Source organism: Ovis aries, chromosome 11, assembly GCF_016772045.2.
Source record: "Ovis aries strain OAR_USU_Benz2616 breed Rambouillet chromosome 11, ARS-UI_Ramb_v3.0, whole genome shotgun sequence".
Classification (NCBI taxonomy): Eukaryota; Metazoa; Chordata; class Mammalia; order Artiodactyla; family Bovidae; genus Ovis; species Ovis aries.
In genome coordinates, this window is record NC_056064.1 from 10,574,770 (window position 1) to 10,593,371 (window position 18,602).

Sequence of the window (18,602 nt, forward strand, 5' to 3'; positions counted from 1 at the left end):
TGTAATCCATGTGAATTATTTTAATAGTTAATTCAAGAAAGTCCATGGCACTATACAAAAAGCAAAATCATGAACATTAAAGCTGAGGGCAGGATTGTATGTATTAAGTCCACAAAGAAAAGGAATTTGTCTTTTATTCTCAATGACTGCTAATCATACTACAGAGAATAACAATACTAAAATATTTCATCCTCAGTAAATTAGTCTTCCTTAGAAAATTTTGATTGTACAGGTAAAATATAACATTTATAGCTTTCATTTAAAAATACAAATTTTTGGAAAAAATTTAAGATTTTTAGAATGGGAATTATAAAAGTCAATGCTAAAGAAAATTCTACTTTCAGATAATGTATATCTTAAAATATTATGAAAAATACTCTTTATTCTGAAAACAATATCTGGAAAGAATACCTGAATTCCTGTAAAACCACTAGTTGTATTACCCAATTGTCATTTTGGTAACATTAACAAGAAAACACATTTACAATTTAACACTGCCATCATAAGTCAAATAAGGATAGAATAAATGTTTCATATGCATTTGACTGAACATCACTTATATAATATAGGATCTTTCATTTAATATTTTGATAAACTGGACTATACACTTAAGTATTAACTATAATACTCTAAAACCATTTGGGAACATTTTCCTTAACTTCCAGCCCTGAAAATCCATTCTAATGTCTTTACCAGTAGTCACTGTAACCAAATAAAATTAGTGTTTTGTGGCCTTAATATTAAGTTGAAAACTTAATATATTTGAAGGTGTGATGAAGTGGCTCCATCTTTCCATTTGTTTATATGGTCTGAAATCACAGTTCTGCACAGCGGACACGTTTTTTCTCTGTTAAACCATAAGGTAATGCACTCTTCACAAAATATATGCTGTAAGGGAATTAAGAACTAGATTTTATAGTTGGTAACATTTTAACTTTAAGTTCATCACATTGCAGAAAAACAGTTCATTGTACAAGCGAGACAACAAAGTATATTCAAGAACGTAGAGAGCAGTGTTAGTGGCAGAGACAAGTATTCTGACTGGTCCTATCCACCTAACCACATTTAATAAAATACAAGTTATGTTTAGGTGATGACTTTAAGATCAAGGATAATGACTAAAAGGGGCTTCCCTGGTAAAGAATCTGCCTGCCAACGCAGGAGATGAGGGCTCAGTCCCTGGTTGTGAAGATCCTCTGGAGAAGGAAATAGCAGCCCACACCTGTCTTGCCTGGGAAATCCCACAGGCAGAGGAGCCTGGCTGGCTATAGTTCACGGGGTTGCAAAAGACTCAGACACAACTTTGCAACCAAATGACGACAACATAATGACTAACAGCTTAATACAATCTTTGAGAGTTATAGGAATAACAGGAAATGGCCTTATACAATCCAGTAACACGCTGGTATTCTTAAAGACTAGTATTCCGTTATTAAAAATGGTCTGTTTCCCAGTCACTGTGGTATCCTGTCTGCAATCCCTTCATACACACTTCTACATAAAAACCATTAGAACATAAAGGACAAAACTTAGCTAACCTACCAAACCCCTAATCACAAATAAGAAATTCATAGTATGTGCCCTGAATGCTAGTTTCTGCTAAATAATATACATATTTCTTCCTGAAAATTAACATAAATGTGACTTTTGCAAGTCCAGAGAAGTGCTGTATTAAGGCTGCTTAAAAATAGAGTTACCTGACAGATGAGAAGAATTGGCTTTTGAAATTCAGCTTGACATATTGAACAAATATCATCCACGTCTGAACACTGTCTCTTGCTGGCAGGGACTCCGTAACTCTATATAAAGATAAGGTTCTATTCCTTAAATACATAGGTGATACTGTATTTCTCAAATCTCCAAGGAACTAGGCATTTGAAAACTTTCCCAAAGGATATAAACATTTCAAAGCTGACCTATGTATGCAGAATCATGTCTGCATCAAGGTGAACTCATTACATTATACATAAAAAGAATCTTGGAAGATTGTTAGATTCCCAAATAATGATAGTGCTTGAAATTCAAATGGTTTAAGAGACCAAGCAATGTAAAATACAAGAATTATGCAGTCTATATTCATGTACTATGTAACCCAGTATTGCCAAATTGAGCCACTTACTACCTATGACACTGGTTTAAAGTCAATGCTGAGCTTGGTTGGCTGAACGTAACTCATGTAGAGACTGCTTTAGATTCCTGTGCTCCACATTGGAGATCGATTCAATAGGTCCAGATATACCAGAAGGTAACCCAGAAATCTAATTTTTGAAAGCTTTCCACATGAGTTCAATATGAAGAAGGTTTGGGGGGACCACTAAACTGTCCCACCACTAAATCTAAAAATAATTTTAATTATCACAAAAACTAGCATTTAGTACTAGCAAAGAATGATAAAATTTTACAAAAGAACTGTAATTGCAAAACGTTACTTGGATACCGCTCTACTGTCAAAACAACACAAACCTTTGAATTTCCTTTTTTAAAGTCCTAAAAGAAGTTTCTGATCTTGTTAAGATCTTATAACTTCCTTACAAATTCAGTAGAATTTAGTCATTAATGGGGTATGACAAAATGCTATAAATGAAATCATCTTTCTGTAGAAATGATGTGGAAAATGTAGCTGAGGAAAAGAACACCCAAGTTTCAGTCATAGTCATGAGACCGAAAGTGTGACATGACTTAGCAACCTGAGGCTATGATCTAAACTTACTTTCGAAAGTTAACAAAATCAAAACTCAAAGGATATAAATTGAAAATTAAAATTTTTTGAGATCAGTGATGTTAAAGATTCTAGAAATAAGATACTGATGATCTTGATGCCAATTTCCCTTCAGTAAATGCCATTTAGAAGAGTACACTGCACATGTGTATGCTGACAAGCCTTTAAAATAGCACTCTTGTCTGGCACAATGCAGACTCCCTTCAGGTGAAAATATCCTGATGATGACTGCCATTTCCAGGGCAACATTAAGGAACATGAGAATCTCAAGAACAAAACAGAGTGTTGATGACTGTGATAGTCTCTTAATGCTTCATGGAGAAAATACCAAAGGCATTTCAGCTCAAGCTCATTAGATTGACTGCTACAGCAGAAGCCTAGTACAAACATAATCAATCGATTATGTACTCCATAGCTAAATTCAAAAACTAAAGTCTGGATTTTATTGTATCTTTTAAAGGAAAGAAGTCTGAATAGGATGCAGTGAAACTTGTTACTGTGTTACCATCTTAGGGGAAGGGTGTCCTGGCCAGTTTAGTCCACTTCATTGGTAAAATCCTGTTTTTCAAACACACATTATTAGACTGGCATTCTTGTAAGTCAAAGTCTCTTGAGTCCTGACCACTTAACTGTTGAAGTACCTAATGGACTCTATAACTGAGAATCAAACTCTGAAATCTGGTGATCACACTTACATACTGAGAACCTGAGGCTAATAAATAGCAAATGAGCCATTATCATTTGAGCTATGACAGACACCCTTTCTCTACAGTTTGTTACATCAGTAGAATCACTGATGTATAATAAAGTTATAACTGACAATGGAATCTCAAGTTTAAAGTTTATTGATACTGTCAAGAACTTACTTGTGCATATGGAATTCAGTATTGGGGAAATGTTTCCAGTAAGAAAATTCCAAGGGACATGATTTTTGGTAGTAAGCTTTCTTCATATACACAATAAATTATAAACAGTTTCACAGAAGCTGAATAGGAGTTAATGAAAACACACAAAGCCACTAATTGTGGATTAAAAGAGGAACAAAAGTTCATATGATTTTTGAGGGAATGTTTATAAAAGGTTAAAAATGTCAGGTGATCTGAAAGGGCAAGAGGCACACTCAAATACACAATTACTTCATCAACCATCAGGTGTTGTCAATGCACAAGTTAAGAAACGGGTCACAGAAATAAAACCTCTTTATCATCATAACCCCAAGTGCCAAAGTACTAGAAGTATTTCTAAACAATCATGTAATATAAGTCTGCATTTGTAACTGTTGAACTAAACCAATTTTACAATGAAAAAAGGTAAAAAGTTTCCTATGATAAAAAATACTTACTGGTCGTGTAACAAATATTCGCAAAACCCGTCTGAAAGTTCTCAGGTGTCCAAAAAAGTCCAGAAGCTGAAAGGCAAAATAAATCCTAACTCATTAATTCAAAGAGCCAACTCTGTTAAACTTAGAGATTAATGCTAATATCAAATACTGCTATTAACAATGCTCACTGCATATCACAACTAATCATTTCATTCTAAATATAAAGTCCAATTATGGGATATTTTACTCAACTTATCAATTTCAGCCAACTCGTAACCAAAATGAAGTACATCTTAATGCCTAGTCAAGACATTAATCTGGTCAAGACAAAGATACACTTAACTAAATCAAATATATACTTAACTAAATCAAGGCAATTTTACCTGGTTCACATGTCCTTAACATATTTAAAATTTCATAAAATGACTAAGTTGAGGGGCAGGACAAGATACTCCACTAGTTTGAGAATTATGTACCTGATAGATGCTACTGATGGGGGTGGGTATGTTCTCTTCTTCTCATTCTCTCCCTTAGATACTGCATGCTACATGGAGGTCCACTCCCCCAATAAAATCTGAGAACCACTGGATTAAGATAAAGATACCTATTTCCTTTTCTCCATTTCTAAGTATAGAATCTGCCATTTATTTCAAACTAGTGATATGAAGATTATAAAACAGTTAAAGACAAAATCAGTTACAGGTAAAATCTGTAAACATTATTACATGAATCATTATAAATGACAAAATTTATTATGTTACCTACTTTTAGTATGAGGTAGAGTAAAGCCAGCAATATCCCAAGACTCCATCTAGTAACATTACCAAACTCCCCATAGCTTATAAGGTAACGAAACCAAACTGGTATGGGAACAAAAGTTCGGTAATACTGACATAATTCTTCTAAAAGCATATACCAATAACCCTAAAAAGGAAGAAAAAAGAAAACAGAGCCAACAAAGCTACTTATATACATAGCACAAATACTCCATATTGGACTGACAGCATCATGAGTATATGGCACAACAACACAACTTTAAAATTAGTGTTCATAATGATTATGACTGACAACCTCAACTTGGTTCTTAGATGTTACAGTCACTGGTTTGTTTTCAAAAAATTTCTAGAGAGTGACAGTGAAAATGTTTTATGTACAATAAAATATCTTGCTGACTACAAAAATTTAAAGTTTTAACTGAATATGAAAAAACACCAAATAACTGCATATAGTCAGTTATCAATTATCAATAATGCCCCGGAGGAAAACAAGTATAAATGTAAATATTTTCCCATATATGATGTGGGGACTGATTTTTAGATTATTCCAAAGCAAGTATTGTATTATTGATTTTATTGGAAGGGATATCTTGTTTCAATAGGTCTGAGATAATATAATAATTAGGTTATTGAGCAAACTGGAAAATTATTAAAAGAATCATTTAAATGGATGAGATGGTTGGATGGCATCACCGACTCAATGGACTTGGGTTTAGGTAGACTCTGGGAGCTGGTGATGGACAGGGAGGCCTGGCGTGCTGCGTTTGATGGGGTCGCAAAGTCAGACGTGACTAAGTGACTGAACTGAACTGAAGCACTGATACGGTTTGCTAACATCTTTCCAACAAAACATATGAGCTTACCTTAGATTTAAAAGGCATGATGAAAGAAGGCACCAATAAAATAAGGCATTTTAAACCCATGAAGAGGAATTTCAGAATGAAGTCTGTAATTCCAACAACCCAAAGTACTTCCCAGAAGCTTGAATAGTCCAAAGTAGGATTTAAAAAAATTAAGCTACCAAGAGAAGAAAAACACAAAACTTACTAACAGCAACATAAAAAGATAAAAACATCAAAACTTACTAAAAGCAACATAAAAAGATAAAAGTGCTGACAGGGGTTCTAAATTTACTACCAAATAATGTGTAAAAAATAGGAGTTTGACAAGATGCTAGAGTTTACGTAAACAGATTATTTTGGTTATTTTAAAGAGACTTTTAAAATGTTTTAATTTCAAATCTTTCCTCCTTAAAGAAAACAAAGAGTCTTCCTAACTTGTCATGATTGACATCCTCTAGCCTGTAATCTAAAAAATTCACAAATAATAGATATGTCATTCTCTCCTTAACCAACTCCAGTCAAGATTCTCATCCCTCCTTTCCAGTGAACTGCTTCTGTCGAGATCATCAACTCCCTCCTTCTTGCTAAATTTGAAGGTCACTTTCCCCCCTTCCCGCCTTGAAATATTTTCTGCCTGGACTTCTGACGCCACTCTCTTCGAGTTGCCCTCATGTGTATGGTCTGGTTGTTCTTAATGACTGCTTCTTAAGTCTCCTTTGCTGCTACTCTGGCTAACTGTGGGCATTGTCCAGTCCTAGGCCTTCTTCTCAGTCTATACTTTCTTTCCCTGGTTCGTCTTGTCAAGTTCCATGTTTTTAAAATATCCACCATGTGCTGATAACACCAAAATTTACAGCTCTAACCTCTACTCTGACTTATGACAAATAACTATAATCATTTTAACAGTTCTACATGGCCTCTCAAACTTAACATGTTCAAAACAAAATTACTGATTTTCCTTCAAAACCACTTCCTTCCCCAGTCTTTCCTAGCCCAGTAAATGGCACCACCATCCAGACAGTTGCATAAGACTGAAAAACCCAGGCATCACCCTTGATTTTTCCTCTCACCCACCCACCCAATCCAATCTCAGCGGTATCAGCTACACCTACAAACTATATCCTAGATTTGTCCACATCTCTCCAATACCACTGAAACCCAGATTTCTAGTTATCTGATTAAAGCTGAAAATTCAGAACACTTCCATCTGACATGGAAACTGATCAACTACTGTTCTTTAGCAAGTTTTCTTCTAGAAACAAATATCAAGTGTTCTCATCACATGTACACACAAGAAGGTAACTAAGGGAGGTGCTGGATATGTTAACTTGATTGTGGTAATCATTTCACAATTTATACATATATCAAAACATGTTGTATAAAATATATACAATTTTTACTTGTAAAAAATAAAAAAGGTCACCAACAATAATCTAATGGTATTTAGTAACTATTGATTATATAAGTAAAAATTTTAGTATCAGAAGTTATTTACTGAGCACTTGCTATGAGGTAAGGCACTGGGTATAAAACATGAATAAATCACTTTAAGCTCACTATCCTGGAACTAGACAAATAAGTAAAAATTGAACTCCAACAGTAAGTATGTGCAAGTAAAACTTTACAAAGTGCTATGGAAGATATGATTATATAAAAATATGTGATTGTGCACTTGGGCCTCTAATTACCTGTAGTAAAGTGACTGAGAATGAAAGGTGTAATATAAAAGAACAGAAGATCCTGCTAAGAATACCAGTAACCAAGCACACTGAATCTTTGAGCACCTTTCCTGAAAAATAAATAATTTTATAATTTATTACTTTGAATTATGCCAGAATTTTAAATATCATTATCTATTTTAATGACTAATTTATTAACTTAATATCTCTTAATAAAAATATAGATTTGTTAAATTGTACATATCATTCTATTTTGTATAGCTTTAATGAACAAAACAACATAAGTGTAAACAGATTTTTAAAATACAAGCTTCCTCATTGTGTAACAACATTATCTATGTTTCAAAGCCAAATCTTCTACAAACTGACATAAAGAACCCACCTAAATGAAAACTTTACTTCTGTAGCTCCCTATGTTTGCCTTCCTAACAAAACAGGCGTGTAGAAATCCATTAAGTTATCAGGGTTTATAATTTTAAAAATTCTCATACAACTCAGTAAGAATAATTTGTTTTTAATCTGCTTTATAATTAAGTTTTAATTACTAGTTTAATTAAAAGTTTTACTAGTTTTAAACCCTAAATTAAACTTTTATGGTTTGATAGGTTGTAACTACAAATTTTCAGGTCAAAATATATGATTCTTTACACAGACATAACCCTTTAAAGTTGCTTGAAGGTGAAATTTTATGAACTAATCCTGTTTTCCCAATAATTTACAATAGGACTCTGACAATTATTAAGAAAAAACTTCTTGGGTTTAGTTTTCTTTAAATAAGAGAAATCTAAATAATTCAATACCCATTTGTTCAATGTACACTTTTAAGTATTTTAAATCTTAGAGTACAACGGCTGAAGTTTTAAATAATGGCGTGTAGTCAAATTAACTTAAAACATGAAGGCACTTGACAAATCAGACCATATGGTGATCTGTCTAGGTTTTAATCCATCTAGTTTTTATTTATCAGGAACCCAACATAGAAAGAAAATATGGTGAAACAATTCAGTATTAGGACAAATCAGTTATTCCAGGTCATTTAGATAACATTTAATATATTATGGATGTTCAATTATACCTATTTAAATTTATCAAATAAACTATCTTAATTCCTATTTCTCTCAAAATGAGCATATAATTCTACAGGGAAAAACATTTAATGATTTTTTAATTGCTGGTTATACTTACTCTTAGAAAAACCTGATTTACAATGCTTTTGTTTGCATATATAAAAGTTGTAAGCAGCCCAATTCCAAGAGAAATTCCTGTTAGAAAATAAGGTCCAGTTAATTGAAATTAAAAAAAAAAAGAGCTAACACAATGACATGATTTTAAAGGAAGCATATACAATTTTAAAAGCTAACAGAAAATAAGAAACTGAAATACATGAAGTAGATTACCAACAGACAGAGAATTAGCTGAATATAGCAATGAAACAACTCAATGCTTTATCATACCCTACCTGTTATATGCTGCATAACAAGTTTGACACCCAGAATCAAAATATATGGAAGACTCTTCTGCAACCACTTGAAGAGATACCGGAATTCTGAGAAGGAGCTGCTACCGTGATCTCCATACTCCGTGTCGCTATCATCAGGTTGCCTGGCTTCACTGTGGGAGTGACTCCGTAAGCGACTGTGTACACATCCATGGGTACAGCTGTGGACACCCGACCTTGTATTTCTGGAGCTTGGATTTTCAGCACATTCTTTAGGTAGGGAGCTTATCTGGATATGAACATCTCCAGAATAAAGACAGGAAGCTTCTCCTGTCAGTCTTGTTTGGACACACTGGGAGGCTGAGGCATCCTCACTGCCTGCAGCACCTGAAGGGCTGTGCAGTTGACTACAGTTGGCTTGCATGGCCCTTGAATACTTCTTCTGTGATTTCTTTGCTTCAGGGCTCTGTCTCCTAAAAATCAAAGAGCAGAAACTATTCTAAGTGAACAGTTAAGTACAGGCAATATGTGGCTCACTCGGAATTGGTTATTCGCTAAAGGAGAGGCTGGTAATCACAGCAGATGAGTTATTTTCAGGTTATCTAGCACTCGACACTGGACGACTCCTTCCTCCCCACTGACGCGAAGGCTCTGCTGCCCTATGCAAACTATCTTTCAGGGAACATCTGCTACAGAAAAAGTTGTGCTTCAGATGCCTCCAGTTCTCTGACAGAAGGAACTGGCAAAATACTCAAAGTACGGGAGCCCAGCAGATGTTAATAGTACTAATAGTACTCATTCATACTAGAACACTCAGTACATTTACTCCGCGCAACTAGAAGAGTGAATCTGTTTTTTTAATGCCTACAAAGACTAGGAAGAAAACATCAAATCTTAACTCCGTATTAAGCAACATCATGCGTAACTGATACTAATAATAAACATTTCATTTAGGTGACCTACAAATTTCCTTTTATGCTGAAACACTTTCCCGAAGCTAATAAGAAAAGTTTCCAATAATAATTAACACCAAGAAATAGTACTCTTCCCTGCCACTCTCAAAAATATCTTTAAAATAAGACTTTGGGAGTCACCGTGTAATTGCTATACGACTATTCTGAATAAGGATAATTACGTAGTCTGCACATTAAAAATGCGACTCTGGAGGGGTGGGAAATCCGGAAAGAAAACATCGGCATCCAAAGATCCCTAAATGACGAGTGTGGGTGGCAGTCAGAATCCACTTGAAAAGCAGAGCCTTTCTGCCGTTTCCGTAGGAGGAAGCTGGGGTTAACGTCAGGGCAAATTCCGTGTTATTCTATTTCATTTGTAGGTCTGAAATTTTTTGTTTTCAGTGACTGTTGGGCGGTTTGGTTTTTAGTGCTCTTCACCAAAGGCTTTCACCGATACTCCAACGCCACGACTGCCCTTTATTTCCTCCAATCTCTGGAGACACCGACGCCGGATGGGTCAGTTTCAGCGTCTTTTTCCATAAATAAAACCCGAGAACCCTCCCACTTCCCTTCAAGCATGAAGCAAGAAAGGGGAGAGAAAGGGAAGAAAAGTAAAATGCAAACGGCTCTTCCGGAATCTCCAGGACAGATTTTTCCACCCACGTTCGAGCTTCGAATGCCTGTTATTCTCCCCAGAGCCCGTTTCGCCGCGGCCCCTCTCCTCCTTCGCCCGCTTCCCACAGGTCTGACCTCTCATGACGATGAGCGGACCGAGGCCCAGGCAGCGACGGCAGGAACAGCGAGAAACGCCGTCTCGAGGCCTTCAGTCCCAGCCATCACCTTCAGACCCCGTCGCCGGCAACTCTGGCCCAGCTCGGCGACGGCGCGCGCGCTCCCGGACGTCCTCACGTGCGCGCGCCCCGCCCCCGCGCGACGTGCCGGGGGCCGGGCTGCGACGGCGGGGCGGGGCGGAGGCCGCCGGTGGGTGTGGGCGGTGAAGGGAGCCGTGCGGCGGAGGACCGACCGCCGGCGTCGGCGTGAAACAATAAGCGTACGTGCGTCTGTTTGGGGCCTCCAGAACCTGCCCTCGAGGGAGGAGCCTGCAGCTGGGGGCCGACCTGGTCCCGCCCCGGCTCGCCCGGCCTCTGGAGGCTGCTCTGGCCTGTGGGCGCTTGGCTCGCGCCCGGCGACGCGTGAGGTGGAAGAGCCACGTTGGCGAGGGTCGGCGCGCCCCTGAGAGGGCGGGACGGGGCGGGAGCGTTCTGGTGTCGGCCACCTCAGCTGACCCACTTGTGAAGTTGTAACTGAACTGGCTTTTTGTTACATTCCTAAAGTTGCTCTGTGAGAACGAGGCCCTGGCGAAACCTGAGGAGATCAGGAGCAGAGAGAAGTGGGGGATGGTTTGGGAGAGAAGGGGGTGGTGTAAGTATCAATAGAAGTTAAGAGTTTAAAAACCCTGTGGGGTGTAGAGAACGCTGTACTATCTTCGCGGTAATTGTTAACCTAAAACTGTTCTAAAATAAAAAATTTATTAAGGAAAACTTTAAACAAAAGAAACAAAAAACCCTTGCCTCTTGTTCCCGAGCCAAAATATATTCTAAATGATATTTAATTGTATTCTATGAATCTGCCCCATTCGCGACAACTACCAATAGCCTTTCTACTTTGAACCTTAAGTTTTCTATCTTTAATTTCTAGAAGTTGACGTCAAGCAAATCTTGGTGGTCTTTCTATAGGTCTTGAAATTAAATATTCCATGCCGCTGGTGAGCTGTTCAGTCCTTCCTCACTAGCGGGTAAATTTCATACATACGCGCATATGTCATGAATTGAAAATCTAGAGGGAAAAGTGATACTTTTTTTTTCTTAATTTGGTCTCGATTTAAATGGGGTCTGTGATTTAAACCATTTGAAACTATTCACAACATGGCTCAGAGGATAAAGAATCTGCCTGCAGTGGAAGAGACCCAGGTTGGATTCCTCGGTGGGGAAGATTCCCTGGAAAAGGGAATGGCCTCCCACTCCAGAATTCTTGCCTGGGAAATCCCATGGACAGAGGAGCCTGGTGGGCTGCAGTCCATGGGGTGGCAGAGAATTTGACACGACTGAACCACTAACACACAGCTTACACAACAGGTTTGCCCGTTAGTTTGATGGCGTGTGAATTTTGAGGCTCCTTAATCATGAAATTGTGTGCACCTTATTTCCTCGTGTATCAGAGTACAGCTGAAATCACTATTTAACCTGAATTAACCACTTTGAGGATATGCTTAAATCAGATTATTTTTATTACCAAACCATTTCTTTTGGTTAAAAAGGCATTCCCCCTCCTTCCCACAACAAGTGTTAGATCTACTTCCCATTGTCAATTAAGATATTACTAGATATTTTTTTTGTTTGTTTTGGTTTTCATTTTCTGTTTGTTTTTTGATATATGGCTCCATGAACTTCACAGTCTTCATGACAAATTAGGTTCCTTTGTCAGAAAGTCTTAGTCCACTTAGGCTGCAGTAAGAGTATAGCCTGGATGGCTTATAAACAACAAATTTATTTCTCACAGCTCAAGAGGCTGGGAAGTTCAAGATCAAGGTGTCAGCAGATTTGATGTCTGGTGAGTTCCTGCTTCCTGGATTATAGATAGTTTTGTCTCTGGCTGTGTCCTCACATGGTGGGAAGGTGGTGAAGCTTTGGAAACTCTTTTATAAGGGCACTAATCACCTTCACGAGAGCCCTTTCTTAATGCTCTAATTATCTACTGTCACCTCTTTATACTTTGCCAACAAAGGTCCGTGTAGTCAAGGCTATGGTTTTTCTAGTAGTCATGTATGGATGTGAGACTTGAACTGTGAAGAAAGCTGAGTGCTGAAGAATTGATGCTTTTGAACTGTGGTGTTGGAGAAGACTCTTGAGAGTCCCTTGGACTGCAAGGAAATCCAACCAGTCCATTCTAAAGGAGATCAGTCCTGGGATTTCTTTGGAAGGAATGATGCTAAAGCTGAAACTCTAGTTTACTTTGGCCACTTCATGTTAAGAGTTGACTGACTGGAAAAGTCTCTGATGCTGGGCGGGATTGGGGGCAGGAGGAGAAGGGGACGACAGAGGATGAGATGGCTGGATGGCATCACCGACTTGATGGACGTGAGTTTGAGTGAACTCCGGGAGATGGTGATGGACAGGGAGGCCTGATGTGCTGCAGTTCATGGGGTCGCAGGGAGTTGGACGCGACTGAACTGAACTGAACTGAACCTCTTTATACTATCACATTGTGGATAAGGTTTCAACATAGGAATTTTGTGGGGGACACAAGAATTAGGTATGTAGCAAAGGCTGAAGCCAAGCTCTGGGTTATAATGAATTTTTAAGGAAACTTATTCATGTAGTATATTATTCCTACTACACCATGGATATTTTTATTTTAAACTTTAACGTTTATGGGAATTTAGGAAACAGAAAAAATAGACTCACATAATCCAGCTACCACAATGAGGCATCAATATGTTTTAGTACACTGATAATTTTAGTACATTTGCAAATTTAGTACATTTATATACCTTAATATAATGTTTAAATATTCATTTTAACATATTTATAATTTATTGAAGGTATGTTAGTTCATATTGAAAGTTTTGGTATACTTGAAACCGCATTCCACTCAACTGAAAAGTAACATTTGAAGAAGAGTACTGAGTTAATGACAAGATTTGACAGTGATAGACTTATCTGATAAATTTTCTTTCCACTGTCACCTAGAATGTTGGAAATGGACGTTTTAATTGATAAACTCAAAAACATTTGTTGAGTACTTACTGTCAAAAATTATAGTAGATTGTTGGAGATCTAGACATTAAAAAAGACATCCCACAGTGAAATATGTGGTTAGACAGGTCTTCAAGCAAGTAATTATAGTGTATTGGAATAAACACTGTAATTGAAGGTTGTGTGAGGTGCAGTGGATGCAAGAAGTGGGAGCATTTAACTTTGCCAGGCAAGAAATGCCTTATTAAATCTGTGATATTTAAGATGAACATTGGACTTTCCTGGCAATCCAGTGGTTAAGACTCTGCACTTCCATTGCAGGGGTCATGGGTTCATCCCCTGGTCAGGGAACTAAGATCCCATACGCTGCATTGTGTGGCCAAAGACAAAAAAGTTGCATATTGAAGATTAAGTTGAAGTTTACCAGGACGTAAGTAGTAATAGGACATTTCAGATGAAAGCAGTATGTGTAAAGTCATGGTATTGTAATTGCAGGAATTGAGAGACTTAGTTTTTTTGTTTCTGAAAGAGTAGGGTGCATATGAGGGAAGAGTAAGAGTAAATAGGGGCTAGAAAATGAAAGATTTTGTGGGTCTCATTTAGGAATTTATAGTTTATTCACATGGCCAAAGAGAAGCTATTAAGATTCAAGTAGCAGAGTTATGTGGCCAGATTTGTAGTTTTCCAGAAAAATTCTCATGCTACTAACTTACAGCAATGCAAGCTCGGCTGGGAGACTGTTACAAGTAGCAGAGTAGGACGTGAGACGGTCTTGAACTTCTCAGTGAAGTGGGATTCTAGAGGAAGAATGAGTATGGAGAGATACAGGAGATAGAGTCAATTGGTTTAAGGGTGGTAGATAGTTACACTTCTCTTCTCGAGCTAGTTTTCCATACCTGCTGCTGCTGCTGCTGCTGTCGCTTCAGTCGTGTCCCACTCTGTACAACCCCATAGACGGCAGCCCACCAGGCTCCCCTGTCCCTGGGATTCTCCAGGCAAGAACACGAGTGGGTTGCCATTTCCTTCTCCAGTGCATGAAAGTGAAAAATGAAAGTGAAGTCGCTGAGCAGTGTCGACTCTTTGCGACCCCATGGACTGCAGCCCACCAGGCTCCTCCATCCATGGGATTTTCCAGGCAAGAGTACTGGAGTGGGGTGCCATTGCCTTCTCCGGTTTCCATACCTACCAGCACCCATATCCTTGGGTAGGCTTTTTCCAGGCTAACTCATGCAACTTACTCTGGCTACTGAGATACTGGGATGAAAGCCGTTGTAATTTAGCAGAGGCTTGCAAAATGTTTGCATGTTGGGACTTGCCCTCTTATTGCTGGCAACTCTATCACCATGTAATCAAATTAGGGCTAGCCTCCTAGAAAATGAAGGACTACTTGAGGAGAGTCCACAGGTGTCTCAACCATCTTGGCCTCCTCAGTTGTGGCCCCAGACACATGTGTGAGACCATCCTAGACCATCTAACCCCAACTAAGATGATTCAGACCAGAATAATCAGCCAATCAACCCACAAATCACAGGAAATAATAAATATTTTGCTTTAAGCCTCCAGATTCAGAGCAGTTTCTTTCATAGTAAAAGTTAACTGATACCCTAAGTGACCAAGTAGATGTGAAGTGGGAAAGAAGTGTAAGATGAACCCCCAGTTTGTTCCTTAGGTGGATGGATAAATCAGTTGGAATGCTATAAATATGAGAACAAGTATAAATATTAGAATGAGTCATAGATCATAGGAAATGCATTTTTTTATAAAAGGCCCAAGTTTGGGGGGATAACAATATCTTCAGCTTTGGAAGTACTCAGTCTTAAGATTCCATGGGACATACAGGTGAAGATATCCAGTTGGCAGTTGAATATAAAGATCTGGAGATAGAAAATTTGGAGTAAAAGCTGTAGCTGTAAATAACATTACTCATTCTCATTTATTAGTTTTTGGAACTCTTTTCCTTGGTATTTTAGACAGTGTTGTCTACAAATAGAGACAGCCTCTTCCTTTTCAGTCTGTGTGTCTTTCTTTATCATTTTTGCTCTAACTTTCATCACATGTTGAATAGGAAGGGTTCATGAATATGCATTGCAATATTCGTTGGAAGGACTGATGCTGAAGCTGAAACCCTGGTACTCTGGCCACCTGATGCAAAGAACTGACTCATTGGAAAAGACCCTGATGCTGGGAAAGATTGAAGGCAGGAGAAGGGGATGACAGAGGATGAGATGGTTGGATGGCATCATTGACTCTATGGACATGAGTTTGAATAAACTCTTGGAGTTGGCGATGGACAGGGAGGACTGTCGTTGCCTTGTTCTTGATTTTAGGGGGAAGGCATTCAATCGTTCACTATTAGGTTAGCTGTTAATTCAGTTTATTCACTCAGTCGTGCCCGACTCTTTGTGACCCCATGAATTGCAGCACTCCAGGCCTCCCTGTCCATCACCAACTCCCAGAGTTCACTCATACTTGCATCCATTGAGTCAGTGATGCCATCCAGACATCTCATCCTCTGTCATCCCCTTCTCCTCCTGCCCCCAATCCCTCCCAGCATCAGAGTCTTTTCCAATGAGTCAACTTTTCGCATGAGGTGGCCAAAGTACTGGAGTTTCAGCTTTAGCATCGTTCCTTCCAAAGAAATCCCAGGACTGATCTCCTTTAGAATGGACTGGTTGGATCTCCTTGCAGTCCAAGGGACACTCAATAATCTTCTCTAACACCACAGTTCAAAAGCATCAATTCTTTGGCGCTCAGCTTTCTTCACAGTCCAACTCTCACATCCATACATGACTACTGGAAAAACCATAGCCTTGACTAGACAGACCTTTGTTGGCAAAGTAATGTCTCTGCTTTTGAATATGCTATCTAGGTTGGTCATAACTTTTCTTCCAAGGAGTAAGCGTCTTTTAATTTCATGGCTGCAATCACCATCTTTGATTTTGGAGCCCCCCCCCCAAAAAAAAAATAAAGTCTGACACTTAGAAGGATGTAAAAAGCCAGAAAGCACAAATTACACTGAGAAACCTTAGCCAGAATTGCCTAGGGTGATAGTTATATAGGTTAACCAAGGTAAAGATTCACCAAGAGGCCAAGGTCTTCTGCCCAGACCCCCAAAGCTATATGCACTTGTGTGGGTAAAGTGGTCAGGTCTAGAGAGATTTCTGAGACTTCCTTAAAACAGAGCCCCATGCACTGTGGTATGGAAACCCATTTATAAAATGCTAATTTGGACTTTAATCAAATTGAGAAATTATGGAAATAGAAGAGTTGATAAGATTATAAAATTAGAAGGTTTTGTGTAAAGAAATTGTGTCTCCTTTATCTGAATGTTTTATGGGAAAGAATATTATGTTTGACTGGGGAATGTCTCCCCTTGCTGTTGTTTTAAAACCAAAATCTGTTGATGAAGTCATGATACAGGCTACAGCTAGGAATGTCAGCATTGGTGGGGTTAAGGGGAAAGTTTGAAGAATAGTATGTTTGAATAGGCTTTATATGAAGTGGTTGGGTTTTTTACCTTGCTTATATTATGGTGATTAACATTTATTTGGGGAACATTTCACCTACTAAGTATTTTAAAACTGGAACAAATGTAAATCTGCCTTTGAAGCAATATTATTTGGTTAAATGGAAACCAATTAGATCGCCTGAGTTCAAACAACATAGAGTACTAACTGGAGTGCTGACGTGGACAAATTCTCTGTTCAATAGCTGTGTATGGAGCATAGACTGGGCTTATTGCAAAAGCCTGTGTGCACTTCCCAGCATTGAGTACTAGGACTTTAGTTTAGAGAATTGCTATCTGAGGGGCAGTTACTGGCTTGCTATCAGACATTAATCAAAAGAGCCCATATGCCTGAAGGATAGAAAATAATCTTGAAACCTGAACTAACTATGATGTTTTTGGATGGCGTCAGAAAAGCACTCTGTCAGGGAAGGCAATACCCAGAAGAGTTCCATAATAACATGGAAATGGTTTATACAGCATCATGCTACCTGTGGAATGCAAGGATCATGTAGTCAAGAGCAGGGAACCTCTTTTCCCCTAGGACTGACTTTGAAACTATATGAAGAGCTGCCAGATTGTGGTATCACTTGAACAGTACCCTAATAAACAGCTCTCAACTGATTATCACATGTGAAACAGATTGCCAGTCCAGGCTCGATGCATGAGACAGGGTGCTCAGGGCTGGTGCACTGGGATGACCCTGAGGGATAGGATGGGTAGGGAGGTGGAAGGGAGTTCAGGATGGGGAACACATGTATACCGTTGGCTGATTCATGTCAATGTATGGCAAAGACCACTACAATATTGTAAAGTAATTAACCTCCAATTAAAATAAATAAATTAATAAAAAAGACGTATTACTAATTACAATTTGTAGGACTTATTTATATCAAGATTCAAACTGAGAAAAATGAGATAAAAATTTTGTGACATTTAAAACAACATTAAAACAAATTTGAACACTGGCTGGGGGAAAAAAAAAAGAGCTGCTTGGTTTATAGATGGCAGTTGTAATATAAACAGATAAGCACCCTGATCAAAGGCCACTACTCTGATCAAAGAGAGTAAAAACAAAGCAGCAGGATGGGCTGAATTGCATGCTGTTTTTCTAGCAGTGGTAGGAATTGAAAGATTATAAAAGCCTCTATGTTTTAGTCTTTACCAACTTATGAATGGTGGCCAATGAAGGGCAATGTTAACCTGATCTATTAAAGGGATGCCTGTATGGGGCACCTCTGTGGGAATCACTATAGATATTTGAGGGGTACATTGAACCCAGGTCTCCCACATTGCAGTTAGATTCTTTACCATCTGAGCCACCAGGGAAGCCAGTAGAATATGTCAATACCTAGCAGAAGAACCCCCCTGGACATTTTGAAATTTGTGTGTGTGTGTGTGATACTCCAGGTCCTATGAAAATCATCTGAAGCATATTGACTTCTCTCGTTTTTTTCAGCACCCAGTCATCCATTGGATTGAGACTGTAAGGTCTGTTTTGTCCTTTCCTCCCCCAACCCCTCCACCATGGGTTGCGGTGTCAGGACAGTTCTGTCCTTCCTCTGTGCTACTCAGGGATTTATTTCAGACTTGTGCTTTGCATCAAATGGTTCA

The 18,602-nt window shown here is 38.4% G+C and overlaps 2 protein-coding genes across 4 annotated transcripts in view; one reads left to right on the forward strand and one right to left on the reverse strand.

Annotated features, from left to right (window-relative positions):
* On the reverse strand, positions 1 to 10,497 carry RNFT1 (ring finger protein, transmembrane 1). 3 transcript variants are annotated; one of them, XM_012185228.5, is made up of 9 exons: positions 10,479 to 10,497; positions 8,797 to 9,248; positions 8,523 to 8,599; positions 7,347 to 7,447; positions 5,680 to 5,833; positions 4,806 to 4,964; positions 4,062 to 4,127; positions 1,698 to 1,799; positions 1 to 888 (listed from the first exon to the last, which is right to left on the reverse strand). In XM_012185228.5, the coding sequence occupies exons 2-9, from the start codon at positions 9,197 to 9,199 to the stop codon at positions 754 to 756; spliced, it is 1,197 nt and encodes a 398-aa protein (XP_012040618.1). In that variant the 5' UTR covers positions 9,200 to 9,248; positions 10,479 to 10,497; the 3' UTR covers positions 1 to 753. The 3 variants fall into 3 exon arrangements, with proteins under 3 accessions (XP_012040618.1, XP_060251120.1, XP_042111265.1); XM_060395137.1 differs by lacking the exons at positions 1,698 to 1,799; positions 10,479 to 10,497 and having other exon boundaries at positions 8,797 to 9,350; XM_042255331.2 differs by lacking the exon at positions 10,479 to 10,497 and having other exon boundaries at positions 1 to 3,277; positions 8,797 to 9,350.
* Positions 10,306 to 18,602, forward strand: part of LOC132657384 (uncharacterized) — a 20,292-nt gene continuing 11,995 nt past the window's right edge. Inside the window, exons 1-3 of the mRNA XM_060395084.1 lie at positions 10,306 to 10,926; positions 11,063 to 11,150; positions 12,288 to 12,338. Of these exons, the coding sequence (XP_060251067.1) occupies positions 10,306 to 10,926; positions 11,063 to 11,150; positions 12,288 to 12,338 (760 nt within the window). The remainder of the gene's footprint in view (positions 10,927 to 11,062; positions 11,151 to 12,287; positions 12,339 to 18,602) is intronic.